The sequence below is a fragment of the Archocentrus centrarchus genome, chromosome 1 (assembly GCF_007364275.1).
Source record: "Archocentrus centrarchus isolate MPI-CPG fArcCen1 chromosome 1, fArcCen1, whole genome shotgun sequence".
In the NCBI taxonomy this organism is placed as follows: domain Eukaryota; kingdom Metazoa; phylum Chordata; class Actinopteri; order Cichliformes; family Cichlidae; genus Archocentrus; species Archocentrus centrarchus.
In genome coordinates, this window is record NC_044346.1 from 1,091,428 (window position 1) to 1,103,873 (window position 12,446).

Consider the following 12,446-nt stretch of genomic DNA (forward strand, 5'->3'; position numbering starts at 1 on the left):
GTGCCATTTAAACACTGAACTCACTTCACAGATCACATTCTTTGTGTGTTTTTGTTTGTTTAATCAGAGCTGAAGAAGATCCACCAGGCAGACCTGGAGAACCTGGAAAAAGCACTGAAGGACACGGAAACATCTCTCTCTGTGAGAATCAGTCACATTTTAATGCTTCACTTACAGTTTCACCTTCTTCAGGTCCATTTTTGTTTGTGGCTCTAAAAAAAAAAAAAAAAAAAAAAAAGTGGATGGAAACCTGACAGAGAGCTGCTGCTGAGACTCCTCCAGTTTGGTTTGAAACCCACAAACATTTGTGGGTCTGAATTGTTCTGGAGGAGAGCTGATGATTTATCACAGAAAAATTCCTCCCTGTTATTTAGAGTCTCAGAAACTCAAATCGGACTGAAATTCTGCCGTTCAGCTGAAAGTCAAACACAAACCTGTGATCAGTGTGAATACACACAGGAAGACACACACAGAGAGCGAAGCTGCTTCTAAAAGCCAGAATGTGTCTGCAGTTTACCTGCTGCTGAGCTTAGCATGAACTCAGGAGCGCCTCCTCTGTTTCCTCCTCTCAGGAAAAAATCTCCGAGCTCACAACAGAGAAGGAGGATCTGAGTGAGAAGCTGCAAGCCGAAGAGGAGAGGAGGAAGAGGATACTCACGGACAAGAATCTGGTAAAGATGGTTTAAGCCTGAGCTCCTTCAAACTCCTCCCAGCCGGTGGAGTCATTAAACCTTCCTGCAGGACTTTTAACTTTTCAGGGCAAAACACCAACCATCATTCTTAAGGTTTTAGAGAAATCCAAGTGTGTGTGTGTGTGTGTGTGTGTGTTTTCTGGTGAGCATGACTGCCCTCTGCTGGTGAGGAAGAGCAGCTCAGGTTAGACTGAGCTGCTCTCTGAACTTCAGCTCACAGGAAATGACTGTATCCATTTATGTGTATTGTGGTTCTTTAATGCTACGTTTAGCCTCCCCTGTAGACACTAATAAGGTTTCGGACAGCCTGCGCTCACCTGCTGTGTCCATGGGTCTGTTTGTGCAGAAGGACTCCCACACAGTGTACCTGGAGAAGGAGCTGGAGAGTCTGAAGGTGGTGCTGGAGATCAAGAACAACCAGCTGCATCAGAAGGAGAAGAAGCTCATGGAGATGGACAAACTGGTGGGTATCGATCCGTTTCTGTCATGTTAGCAGACAAAGAAGAAACTGCTTTTCCGTAGTCGCAGCCAGATTCCCATTTTGTTGTTTCTCCCAGGAAACTCGTAGTTTGTGTGACTCTAAAACTGCATTTTGAATAATTGGAATACAAGAATCACTAAGTTGTGTGCTTGCCTGATGTTACCCAAGTTGCCAGGTTGCCTGTGAAAATGCAGTCTGCACGTACACACACAGTAACCTGGCAACCCACAAACTGATTGAAGGAGTGTCTGCACATCAGCTGGATGAATCAGCTGCTGTTTAAATGAGTCAGGCCGCACGCGCGGCTCATCAGGTGTAACAAGAGTTTTTGACTTTGCGACTACACAAGAGTTCATTTTCATCTAAACGATCCGATTTGATGAAACTGGCTGCGAATCAAGTCTGTGATTGAAAAGCTGAAACGAGCGCTCAGAGACCGTCAGCAAAGGGCAATGCTGGAAAAACTGAAACACTACAAAAATAAAGAGTTTGGGCAGCACGCCGTCGCCTCGCATCACCCCCGCAGGCGACCGCTGGACCGCAGTGGCATTAAGGAAAGTCACACTTCAGTGATTCTGCTGCCGCCTCCTGCGCTCGAGCTGCATTTCATTGGTCATGTTTTGTGTTGGATAAATAATCATTGTGGGTTACATTGTCTCCCCTCTGTGCCCCACACACACCAACGTCCAGCTGAACGTACGTCACACAGTTTGTGTGTCTGTGTTTGTCACAGGTGGAGACTAACGTGAAGCTGGAGGAGTGTCTGAAGAAGGTCCAGCAGGAGAACGAGGACTACAAGGCCAGAATGGACAAACACGCCGCTCTCTCCAAGTATGTACTCCTACTGAGTGTGAGTGTGAGTGTGTGTGTGTGTGTGTGTGTGTGTGTGTGTGTGTGTGTGTGTGTGTGTGGGAGGTTACGCGGTGACTCATCCCTCTGCAGAGGCGTCTCTTTGGCCCTCTGTTCGTACAGCAGGTTGTTTCAGCCTCTCTCCTCCTGTTTCCCTCCACCTCTCCTGGTTTTCTCCGTCGTGTCTCCATCTGAGCTGAAAGCGATAAAAACTAAAAGCCACATCGCGGTGACTGCAGGCTGTACTCACTCAGTCGTGTCGGTTTATCTCATGTTGTCCTTTCCTTTATCTGGTAATGTGAAAGAACAACACATTCTGGATGAGACACAACAAGACAAACATGCTTCTGCCAACAGAACTTCATAAGTACAATTTATTGTGTATTTATTTAACCTTTGTTTTACCAGGAAAATCTCATTGAGATTTAAAATCTCTTACAAAGGAGTCCAGGACAGTCGGAGTATGAGGAGTGTTAAAATATGACTGTTCTAGAAAACCTGCTGTAGCATCATAAATGAAAAATACATTTAAATGTAAAAACGTGTTCACTGCCCTTAAGATGTTTTCCCGCTCATCACAAATGATACAAATCTGCCCATCAAGGAGATGACTCTCTCTCAGGCCCAGTGTGAGATGGATCAGGATTAGAAGTCCTGCACGAATGTGAACACGATTGCCTCTGTTGTATAAATAAATGAATGAACTGTAAATCATGCAGAGCTGCTGTGGTCAAAGAATAAAAATTTGAAACTGTAAATCAGTAAAATCAGTCTCATTTAACTAAATTAATGAATTATTTCAGTATTAAAAATGATCACTAGGATTATTTTTGCTTGTTGGCGTCTCCCTGCAGCTGCTTACAGCTCTCTGTCTCCCCCTGCAGGCAGCTGTCGAATGAGCAGGCCATACTCCAGCAGACGCTGCAGAAAGAGTCAAAGGTCAACAAGCGCCTGTCCATGGAAAACGAGGAGCTGCTGTGGAAGCTGCACAACGGCGACCTGCTGGCGAGCCCCCGCCGCCTCTCACCCACCTCCCCCTTCGGCTCGCCACGGAACTCTGCCTCTTTCCCCACAGCTGCGCCGTTATCACCCAGATAACCCCACAGCGGAGCTCCCGCCTCCTCTGACCTCGTGGTTTCTCCTCGTCGCCTCAGCGGCTCCGAGCAGACGCACTGGAGTCGCAGCGGCGCTGCTGGAAACGAATCCCGTCTCAAACTTGTACATTTTAAATATCTTATTTTGAAAGGACGCTGCAGCGGCACCGATGCACTTAAATCTGAGCACAGCCCCGGCCGTGCTCTCAATCTACCAAACGCCTGATCCTCCAACCAAGCTTTCTTCTTTTTCTGAAGAAACTAACAGGCACACCTCAGGGTCTGTACATAGCGCCTCTCCTGTGTTTATGCTGTAGTGCAGACTGCTCCTCTGCTCGCCTTTCCGAGGTGGGGGCTGATTAAGAACCTTGGGTTTGGGGTATGTTTGTGGAAACAGACTCTGAGCTGTTTGGGTTTGATGGATCAGGAACTGACGGGTTCTTCACGGATCCTTTTTTTTGCCTTTTCACGCCTTTTTAAGGAGATTTTTTTTTTTTTTTCCCCTCCAAAGAGCGAAGCTCAATCACTGATCTGCTCTGGACGTCTGACCGAAGTGGACGAACTCTAAACGGGAGCAGTTTGTTGATGTGAATTACAGTCACACAAACCTTTGTCCTCTGTGTAAGCTCCTCACAACCTCTACCTTAATCTGCTTTGTGGAATGTAATCACCCCTGGATGTTAGCTGTAAGCAGGCCAGTCTCAGAGCCAAATATGCCCCCCCACTCCAGTGTCATGCCCCTGAAATCACCTGGTGCCCAAACAGAAACAAGTCAGACCTGAACCTGTTGTAGTGATATGTCTCTGCCCCCCTCCCACACACACACACACACACACACACACACACACACACACACACACACACTGGCCTGTTTTAATAAATCCCAAAACTCTGTTTCTGTTGTTTGTCCTGAAAAACCTCAGATGTACCCAGAATGCCTCAGTGTACAATGTTCTCTTTTATTTTGGACACAGAATAAACGCGACATGACATCAGATGAAGGAGCGCTGATTTATTTTCCAGGATTAAAGTAACCTCAGCTTCACAGGCCGCCTCGACCCTCTGCTCTGCTGGGGTCCAGGTGACCTTCTGACAGGTAAATGTCCGCCGGCGGCTGCTCGAGGTCAGAAGCTCGTACCATCATGACGACAGATTTGACTGAGTAGGTCCACCCGTGCCACGTGTACCACACCACGCCGTCGTCCGTCATGGCTTTGAACGGCCCGTCGTAGTAATGACCGTTCAGGTTACCTGAGTTACACCTGTGAGGAGGAAGTAACAAAAAAAAATAAATCAGAGGACGAGCTCAGCCAATAGCCGCTGCTTCAGACAGCTCTGTGTCCTCACTTAAAGGGACAGTCCACCCAAAATCAAGTAAACATTTTCATCCTCTGAGCCTGTCGAGCTCTTTACCCTTCCTGGCAGCTCTGGTGTCGGTTATCAGCTGCAGACATGTCTGCATGAACCAAAATATACATCTGAACATTTCAGCAGCAACATCTGTTTCCAGATGTGACTCAGGATTTTGCTGTGAGTTTCATGTAGGACCTATTTCCTCTCCTCTTGTGACTGCAGGAGGAGGCAGCATCTACCCATGAGAAGAGGCTGGTGACATTAACGGCGCCCCCTTCAGCTCAGCGTCAAACCTGCCAACACTCCTGTTTTTTCCTGGGGGGCTCAGGTTTTAGCACGACCTCTGAGCGACCCCAGGTTTTAGCCTTTGAGAAACTGCTAATGGGCACCCCCTGCTGGTTAAAATGAATTTAACAACATTATGACAGCAACAATGTTTTTCTCCTATAACCTCCCCTAAAATATATGAAGAGGCCTTTTTTCCTTATTTTTATTTAATCCAGTGACCTAAAGCTTTAATATTTTACAGTTTGTGTGGTAATGATGGTGAGCGATCCAGATTCCACAGTTTCACCCACAGAAACCTCCTGAGTTTTCTTTCCTAATTTACTGTGGTCTCTATTTTACTCATTTTGGCTCGATTTGAACTGAACTGAGTTTGAGCTTCTAGGAAAGTAAGGACAGGAAAGAGGTGCACTTGATTCGTAAGAACTTCACAGCAGCAATTAATGCAAAAAAAAAAAAAAAGAACCTTATATGCACTTTTTGTTTTCATAATCACTGGAAGCCAAACTTGTCACTGAAATTAAAATCTGAATATTTGTGGAGGCCTAATCAGTTTTTCTTTATAAAATCTGATGGTCATGTTTCCCAGCAAAAAGTGAGCACAGTGAACATCTGTGCAGCACACGTCTCCAAACCTCACCCGAACAATCGGGATGGAGAAACGGCTCTACAGGCCAGAGATGTGAAACTTTGTGGCGTACTGTCCCTTTAAGCCTGCAGTGAACCTGCTGCAGTGCGTTTTTCACCTGCTGAACCACCAGCCCGACTTGCTGTGTCTGATGCACTCAACGTCTGCTTCGATGCAGTTCGGCTGGTCGTAAGTGCTGAACTTGAGCCCGTCTGCACACGGACCGCCCGGCCCCGGCCCGTGGGCGTCGGTCAGAGCGTCGCCCGCGTTCCCCGTAAACTCGCCCAGATGTAACTGGTACTGATCCTTCAGGTGCACACGAGAGGGCAAACAGAGTTTGAACAGAACATTTACCAGACAGTGATGTTCAGTGAGGGAACACGTTCATTTATTCAAGACTCACAGCATATTTTACACCCACATCTATGTGAACAATGGAGGGATGAAGAAAGGGAATAAGTGGGGGAGAAGGCAGGAAAACACGTTCTGCAGGTTTAACTGGAGAAGTATTCAGACTCTACAGTACAAAGATACAGGAGAGTCCTGCGGAAACAAAACACAGGTTTCTGGAACAACGTCACCCACACCTGAGGTGGTGAAGAAGAGGAGGAAGAATGAAGAAGTTACAGCTTCAGTATACAGAGCAACTTTATTGCTCTGGAGTAGCCGGAGAGAAGCCGCACAGGTCAATGATGCTCATGAAGACCACCAGCTTCCCATAATTAGAAATCTGATGCTAACCACACAAAGAAATTCAAGTGCTGCAGTGTTTGGTCACCAAACTGCAAACAGCTGATTAATTATCTGCAATCACCACTGCAGAGCGCGTGCAGAGAGCCACAGAGTAACCCGAGCTTTTTTGTTTTTTCTGAAGCTACATTTTACAGGCGCTCCTTAAACACATCTCTACCTGCACTGAGAGGAACAGGTTTTGGGCTGAGAGCTGGACCTTCTGGGGCTAACCTTCATGAGTTTCACACCCTTTCAAAGGCCCGACTGAGTCCAGACTTGGTTTTAGGGGTAAAGTTGGGATCAGGTTTAAGGGTTTGGCAGTTAGCTGCAGAACATTTCCTGATATTTTTATTTTTTAAAACAATGATGGAAAAATAATTTTGTCAGATTAGAATATGGAGGTGATGTACCACAACTTGCAGGTCCAGTGTATCACAAAAGTGAGTACACCCTTCACATTTCTGCAGATATTTAAGTATATCTTTTCATGTAGTCTGCACACAGACTACTTTTCATTGTGTCAAAGTGTCATTTTGTCAGTGTTGTCCCATCAAGATACACTTAAATACCTGCAGACATGTGAGGGGTGGACTCACTTTTGTGATACACTGTAGGTGACCGTACAGAATCCTCGCTGAGGTCTTGGAGTGTCTGCGACCTCTACAAATAAATCAGGTATTCTTGTAGAGACTTTGACCTTTGACTCCATGCTTGGCCTCCATCCTCCCAACAACGTCTCTCACTTCCCCCTCTTGTGGCAACCGCACATTTGCTGTTATTGCCCCGAGACTCTGGAATATTCTGCAAACCACATAAAAACCTGTCCAACCACCGACAACTTTGAATGGGTTTTACTGAAGTCTGTGGTCCACTGTGAATATTTTCTTCCAGCTCTTTTATTTCTGCTGCTGTTAGATTTCATCTTTGTATTTGGTTTTATTAATACATGAATACTCTGTGAGAGGGAGAGGAACGAGCATACAGGAGTATGAAAAGAAAGGGAGATGGGAAGAAGCCGGGTGACCTTGCTGCTGCTGCTGGTTGTTCAGAGTCGTAGTCTAAATAAGACGGAGTGTTATGAGAAACTGAGAGAATAAGGTCAAAGGTGGAGGAGAAGGTGCAGAAAAACTATCAGATTTAATCTGGTCAAAAAGCCAAAGTTCACTTTTTTAAAATGCAAACTTTACAAAAATCTCCTTGCATGGATCTGTTTGATTTTTCACCTTCAAACGTGATCATTTCACCTGTTCGTCGTCCACCTTGAAGTTCTTGTACTCCGCGTAACGCTGATTCCCCTCAAAGTCCTCCATGTTGATGCGCAGGTCGTAGGTTCCTGTGAGACAGAGCGGCTTACTCAGGAAACCATCAAACGCACACAGGCGCACACTGAGCACACACAGGTAGACGCACCTTGTGATGTCAGATGGTGCAGGGGTTCATTTCCCAACCAGAACTCTCCATCAGGAGAGAAGAGGTCTCCAAATCCGTGCTTGTACTCCACCCACGCTCTACACACACACGCACACACTGTATTTGTTTACATTGTTAAAGTGTAGTTTGTGTCTATAAAGGTGACCCCCACACACACCTGTCAAAGCTTTCTTTGCCATCTCTCCTCCTCTGGAAGACGGTCCACCCCGCTCCGTTGTTCATGTCGCAATAGACGCTCAGCGAGGTGGGAGCGCCGTCCGGCCGAATCACGTACAGCCCACTGGCCACGTTTCCATCATCAAACACCTCGGAGCAGTCTACACACACACACACACACACACACACACACACACACACACACACACACACACACACACACACACACAGCAGGTGAAAAGTGTTCGAACCAGCCAAAACAAATCCACGGTGAAGCAGCTGCAGATAAAAACCTGTCTGAGATCAGTCTGGGACACACAGAAGTCAGTGGAGAAGTCGTTAACATGCTCATGTCTGCCACTGCATTTCGGTTAAAGACTGTATAAAAAGATGGGTGTAAGTGTGGGTGGATTACACATTTGCCCAACAAAAGATCCCCAGGTCCCCAGGAGGGGAGACAAGATCTGTGGCCGCTACCTGCTGTGGTGCCCTCTGTGGGAGGGAGAAGCTGAAAGTAGCTTCATATAAAGATGGGTGCAGCCACCGTGACACCACACTCTTGTGTGTCAGGCTCTATTAGTTTGCCGAGGGCAGACACGGGAAAGCTCTCATTCCATATGCCAACACCCTCTATAACTCTGTTACCCACAGTTTTATTTACAATCTTCCTCCGTACATGGATACGTGGGCAGGTAGGAAAGCTGAAAATTGCAGTGACTCAGCAGGAAGTGTTGTGATGAAGACAGATGTAAGCTCTGATGCCCTCATGCAGTCGTACTCATTTCTCTCACACAGCTGTGGCCGTACCTCTGTAGAGGTCTCTGGAGCTTGAAAAAGGCGACTGGACTTCTTTTTGTTTCTTGAAGACGTTTCACCTCTCATCCGAAAGGCTTCTTCAGTTCTCAACCAAATGGTGGAGAGACCCAGGTAGTCCAGGGGACTACGCCCACAGGGGTTTAAATACCTGGGTCTCTCCACCATTTGGTTGAGAACTGAAGAAGCCTTTCGGATGAGAGGTGAAACGTCTTCAAGAAACAAAAAGAAGTCCAGTCGCCTTTTTCAAGCTCCAGAGACTACTATGACCTGGATAACTGAGAATCTACACAGACATACCTCTGTAGAGGTTATCGAGGCCCAGGTACGAGTTGGGTATCTGCTGCAGCTGCTGCACTTGGCTGTTGTGGAGCTCCAGGATGTAACGGTGCTGCTCACTGATCACGTTCATCAAGCCCTGAATCTCCGCTTCCAGGCGGCTCACCCTCTCCTCACACGGCACTGGAGCCTAAAGCAGTGAAGGAAGTAAAGCTCGTCAAACATGGACGAGAAGCAGAGAAAAGAACACAGCGTTAAGCTAATCTCCACAGTCCCACAGTGTTACTTCCTCTGCCGCTCAGCAGCAAAGACTTTGAAAGCCTTTTTATGAATAAATTCAGGGTATGAGCTTTGAGCTACTCGAAATCCTGGCTGATGCTGTTCAAACGAAACATTCCCATGAAAATGACCGAATAACTGATTCGCAAACATTTTTCAAGGACATTAGAAATTAAGGAGTCAGGATGAAACTGAATCACTGCCTAAAATGGTTCCATTTTTAAAATACAGCAGCCTTAAAGGCCGGCGGTTCAGAGCCGGGTTAATAAAGAACGACTGACTTCATCTGCTGATGAATCTCATTTCTGTTCCTGTGGGAAAAGTCTGCATGCAGTGGAAATGTTCCATATTAATACATTATCACTGAATTATAATAAAACAAGGTTTGTTAAGAGCAAATAAATAGTTAAATTATGATGTTGAAATTGTGAAAATCGAGCACAAATTATGCTGAAAAAAAATGCAAAAGCAAAGATATCTAAAACTAAAGAACATCATAAACACGACTGACAGTTCGATACGTCGCCCGCTGTGCACAGGTGAAGGATGCAGACTGATTATTAAAGGCACTTTTTGTAATTGCAGTGTGAAGTTGAACTAAACATTTCACCAGCAGGGGGCAGCATGTTAAAATATGTGTTCTTAATGATCCAATTAAAGTTGTATTGACTCACTGCGCCATCTCGTGGTACAAAGTGGTATTACATGAAAGTGCAGCTCAGCTACATTTTAGCTTCACTTCAGATCTCTTCACCATAACGCAAATATTTTGGACAAAGTTGCAGTTTTTTCTTCTCTTGTTTTGATATTTTAAGTTAATTTTTGAAGGTTAAAGGAATTTACCTGTAGTACTCTTAGTTACTCTCTCAGCACTGCACTGATAAAGTAAAACAGTATTTTTAAGAATCTGTTTGTGATTAGAGCTCCAGTACGAACTGATGAGGAAAAGATGTAAAAAAAATAAATAAAAACCCTCATAAATCTGCAAAATGACTAAACATGTGCAACAGTCATGATGAAGAATGATCAAAGTGTAAAAAAAAGATAATTAACCAAAATAACTGCAATATGATTATTATTGTTTTTACTGGTTATTTCTACTGTTGTATTTTCTTTGGTGAAATTTACTGATAGCAGTGCCGACATTTAGAGCATGATGCATGTAAAAAGTGCAGCTGTGATAAAAAACTAAAGCTTCAGCTTTTTACTGAATAGTTTAATTCAGTTATTTACTGGTTGCTGTAAATAATGTCAGGAATGAAAATCATTATCAGAGCCCGAAGTGTTACTGAGGGGTCGATCAGTCAGGACGGAGTCTAAAAAACACAGTGACGAGTAATAAAAGAAAAAAATCATTTTCATGGGATGAATGTTTCTGATTTAAAGTGCAGTATAAACAGAACAGGACTGACTCTAAACCACTTTTATTACAAAACTTAACAATTTTAAATTTAAAAAAAAATCAGCAGCAAACCAGAAACAACGTTCTTGTTGCTCTGGATGAACTCACTTTGCACGGTTTCCACCAGAACTACTTTCTGTCAAACAAACAGAGCCAATAAAAATCAGATGTATCCACAGAGGTCTGCGTTTCAGGGAAAATCTTTACAAACTGCATTTTTTACCTCCCAGCCCTCAGGTTTGTGTCGGACTGTTTGTGTCGGACTGACGGCAGAAATCTCTCACTCAGGTAAGTATGTGCATGGCAGACTGAATAAAGAGAGAAATGCTGACACAGTTGGATGTGCTGCAGCTTCTTACCGCCACAGAGGAGGCCAGGTGAAGCAGAAAGGCCACAGACGTCCTCAGGGCAGCCATCATCAACGCTCTCGTGGACCCTCGTTCTCTGTTTGGTGGCAGCGCCTCCGTCTCTGCTGGCTTTATGCCCGTCAGGACGGCTGGTGTTCAGGCATCGCTGCACGGTCGTGGAGGAGCCTCCATCTGCTGGCAGCAGCGACTCTCTGACCTCAGTTTGACTCCCTGCAGCACCGGCCTCTGTTTGTGCTCGACAAAGTTAATGCTGTGGCTGAAAAAGTCAAAAAACACACAAATACATGCTCAAATAAAAAATATACAGTATACACATTTATTTTTCTGTAATTCTGTTTTGTTTTAATAAATGAGCTGTGCATCTGTCACTGTAAAGAATGTTATTATCAGAATTGATATGTATGTATTTATTAAGAAGAGTAATTCAGCAGGAAACAAACAAATGAATTATCTGCATGAGTACACAGATATCATAATCATCATAGCATATGTATGTATTATTGTATGTTCTCCCCTCAGACGAGTGGACCCATCTCAATGAAACTACATAAATTTTAAGTATCCAGCTCTTCTTTTTCAGCAGCCACATTCAATGTTTTTATTATTGATAGAGGAGCTTACAGTGATTATTGGTGCTCCATACTGTACGACATAACATCGATGCCCTTCGAAAAAAAAGACTCTGCTTTGTGAAGTGGCGGCGAAAAATGCGACTCCGGTGGGACTCGAACCCACAACCTTTGAATCACCTCTCAAGTGCTTGACTAGAAGTCCAATGCGCTATCCATTGCGCCACGGAGCCACCTGTTGCACACGCTGCCAGAATTCAGTTTAAAGGTCAAAATACCCTCTGTAAAACGTAATTAACTGGTTAACATGTCGACAGCGTCCTCCGCGTACACTAACCATGATAAACACCGTGAGCGCAGCGCTGCGGTCAGCCGCCGGGCGGAAACGCTCTCCTTCCGGCCGTTTCCTCGTCGCTCTATGGGACCGTCCGCTTCCACACGGAGGCCCACGCTGGCCGAGGTGTTCGCACCTTCTGCTGGAAAACCTGCAGCTCGCTCTTCCTCCATGCACGCACCTCAAAGACACCTGTGCTGCGTCACTGAGCAGCTTTGCTTCAGGAGAGCGCCTCGCGCCCTGCGTGCCTTCAAGATAAAAGCATGAATGAGCGATTTACTAAATCAGAAACCCCAAATCTTCCTGCTATGATGGATTCAAACTAAAAGCTGCATCTTATCACTGCAGAGGCTGAACACCAGCACATCTACCTCAGCATAATTACGATCTTGTTACTGTAACCCGCCTCTGTATGTCTGGTTAAAAAAGGAGTTTTAAAATGAGAGAGGTAAGCTCGCCATCTCCTGGACATCCATCCGAGAACCAGAAATAGATAACTAGATTCAGAATGAGCTCAGTCTTCAAACATCGGAAGTGTTTTATTGTGAAATTCTGAAAAACCGGAAGTGATATTTGTGTTACGGAAAGGGTGAAGCAGACGTACGTATGTGTGTCTGTGGGCTAACGGAATCTGCGGGCGCAAAATCAAAAATATCTGTTCCGTGTCATAAAGACCGAGTTAAACTGTGACAGTATTACTG

At 45.2% G+C, this 12,446-nt stretch overlaps 2 protein-coding genes and 1 non-coding gene across 3 annotated transcripts in view; 1 reads left to right on the top strand and 2 right to left on the bottom strand.

Annotated features, from left to right (window-relative positions):
• The window catches only part of LOC115781268 (microtubule-associated tumor suppressor 1 homolog), a 65,942-nt gene extending 61,831 nt beyond the window's left edge, over positions 1-4,111 (top strand). The window contains exons 14-18 of the mRNA XM_030730839.1: positions 68-141; positions 573-671; positions 1,039-1,155; positions 1,907-2,004; positions 2,907-4,111. Coding sequence (XP_030586699.1) covers positions 68-141; positions 573-671; positions 1,039-1,155; positions 1,907-2,004; positions 2,907-3,120 — 602 coding nt within the window. The 3' untranslated portion in view covers positions 3,121-4,111. The remainder of the gene's footprint in view (positions 1-67; positions 142-572; positions 672-1,038; positions 1,156-1,906; positions 2,005-2,906) is intronic.
• A 2-nt stretch (positions 4,112-4,113) lies between these two features.
• On the bottom strand, positions 4,114-12,077 carry LOC115781275 (fibrinogen-like protein 1). The gene is made up of 8 exons (XM_030730851.1): positions 11,749-12,077; positions 10,834-11,098; positions 8,815-8,983; positions 7,703-7,862; positions 7,525-7,622; positions 7,359-7,447; positions 5,501-5,688; positions 4,114-4,378 (listed from the first exon to the last, which is right to left on the bottom strand). Exons 2-8 carry the CDS (start codon positions 10,891-10,893, stop codon positions 4,159-4,161), a joined length of 984 nt encoding a protein of 327 aa, XP_030586711.1. The 5' UTR covers positions 10,894-11,098; positions 11,749-12,077; the 3' UTR covers positions 4,114-4,158.
• Positions 11,553-11,644, bottom strand: trnar-ucu (transfer RNA arginine (anticodon UCU)). Its single transcript is given in 2 exon segments — positions 11,553-11,588; positions 11,608-11,644. It is a non-coding gene; the product is annotated as a tRNA-Arg (tRNA).
• Positions 12,078-12,446: the final 369 nt, after the last annotated feature.

Excerpts from the sequence above, each read along its gene's own strand:
- LOC115781275 (XM_030730851.1), bottom strand. The coding sequence starts at position 10,893 with ATGATGGCTGCCCTGAGGACGTCTGTGGCCTTTCTGCTTCACCTGGCC. Across the intron at positions 7,863-8,814 it reads CCTCGATAACCTCTACAGAG|ACTGCTCCGAGGTGTTTGAT; the intron begins GTATGTCTGTGT and ends GTGTGTGTGTAG. Across the intron at positions 4,379-5,500 it reads TCGGGCTGGTGGTTCAGCAG|GTGTAACTCAGGTAACCTGA; the intron begins GTGAAAAACGCA and ends TCCTCCTCACAG.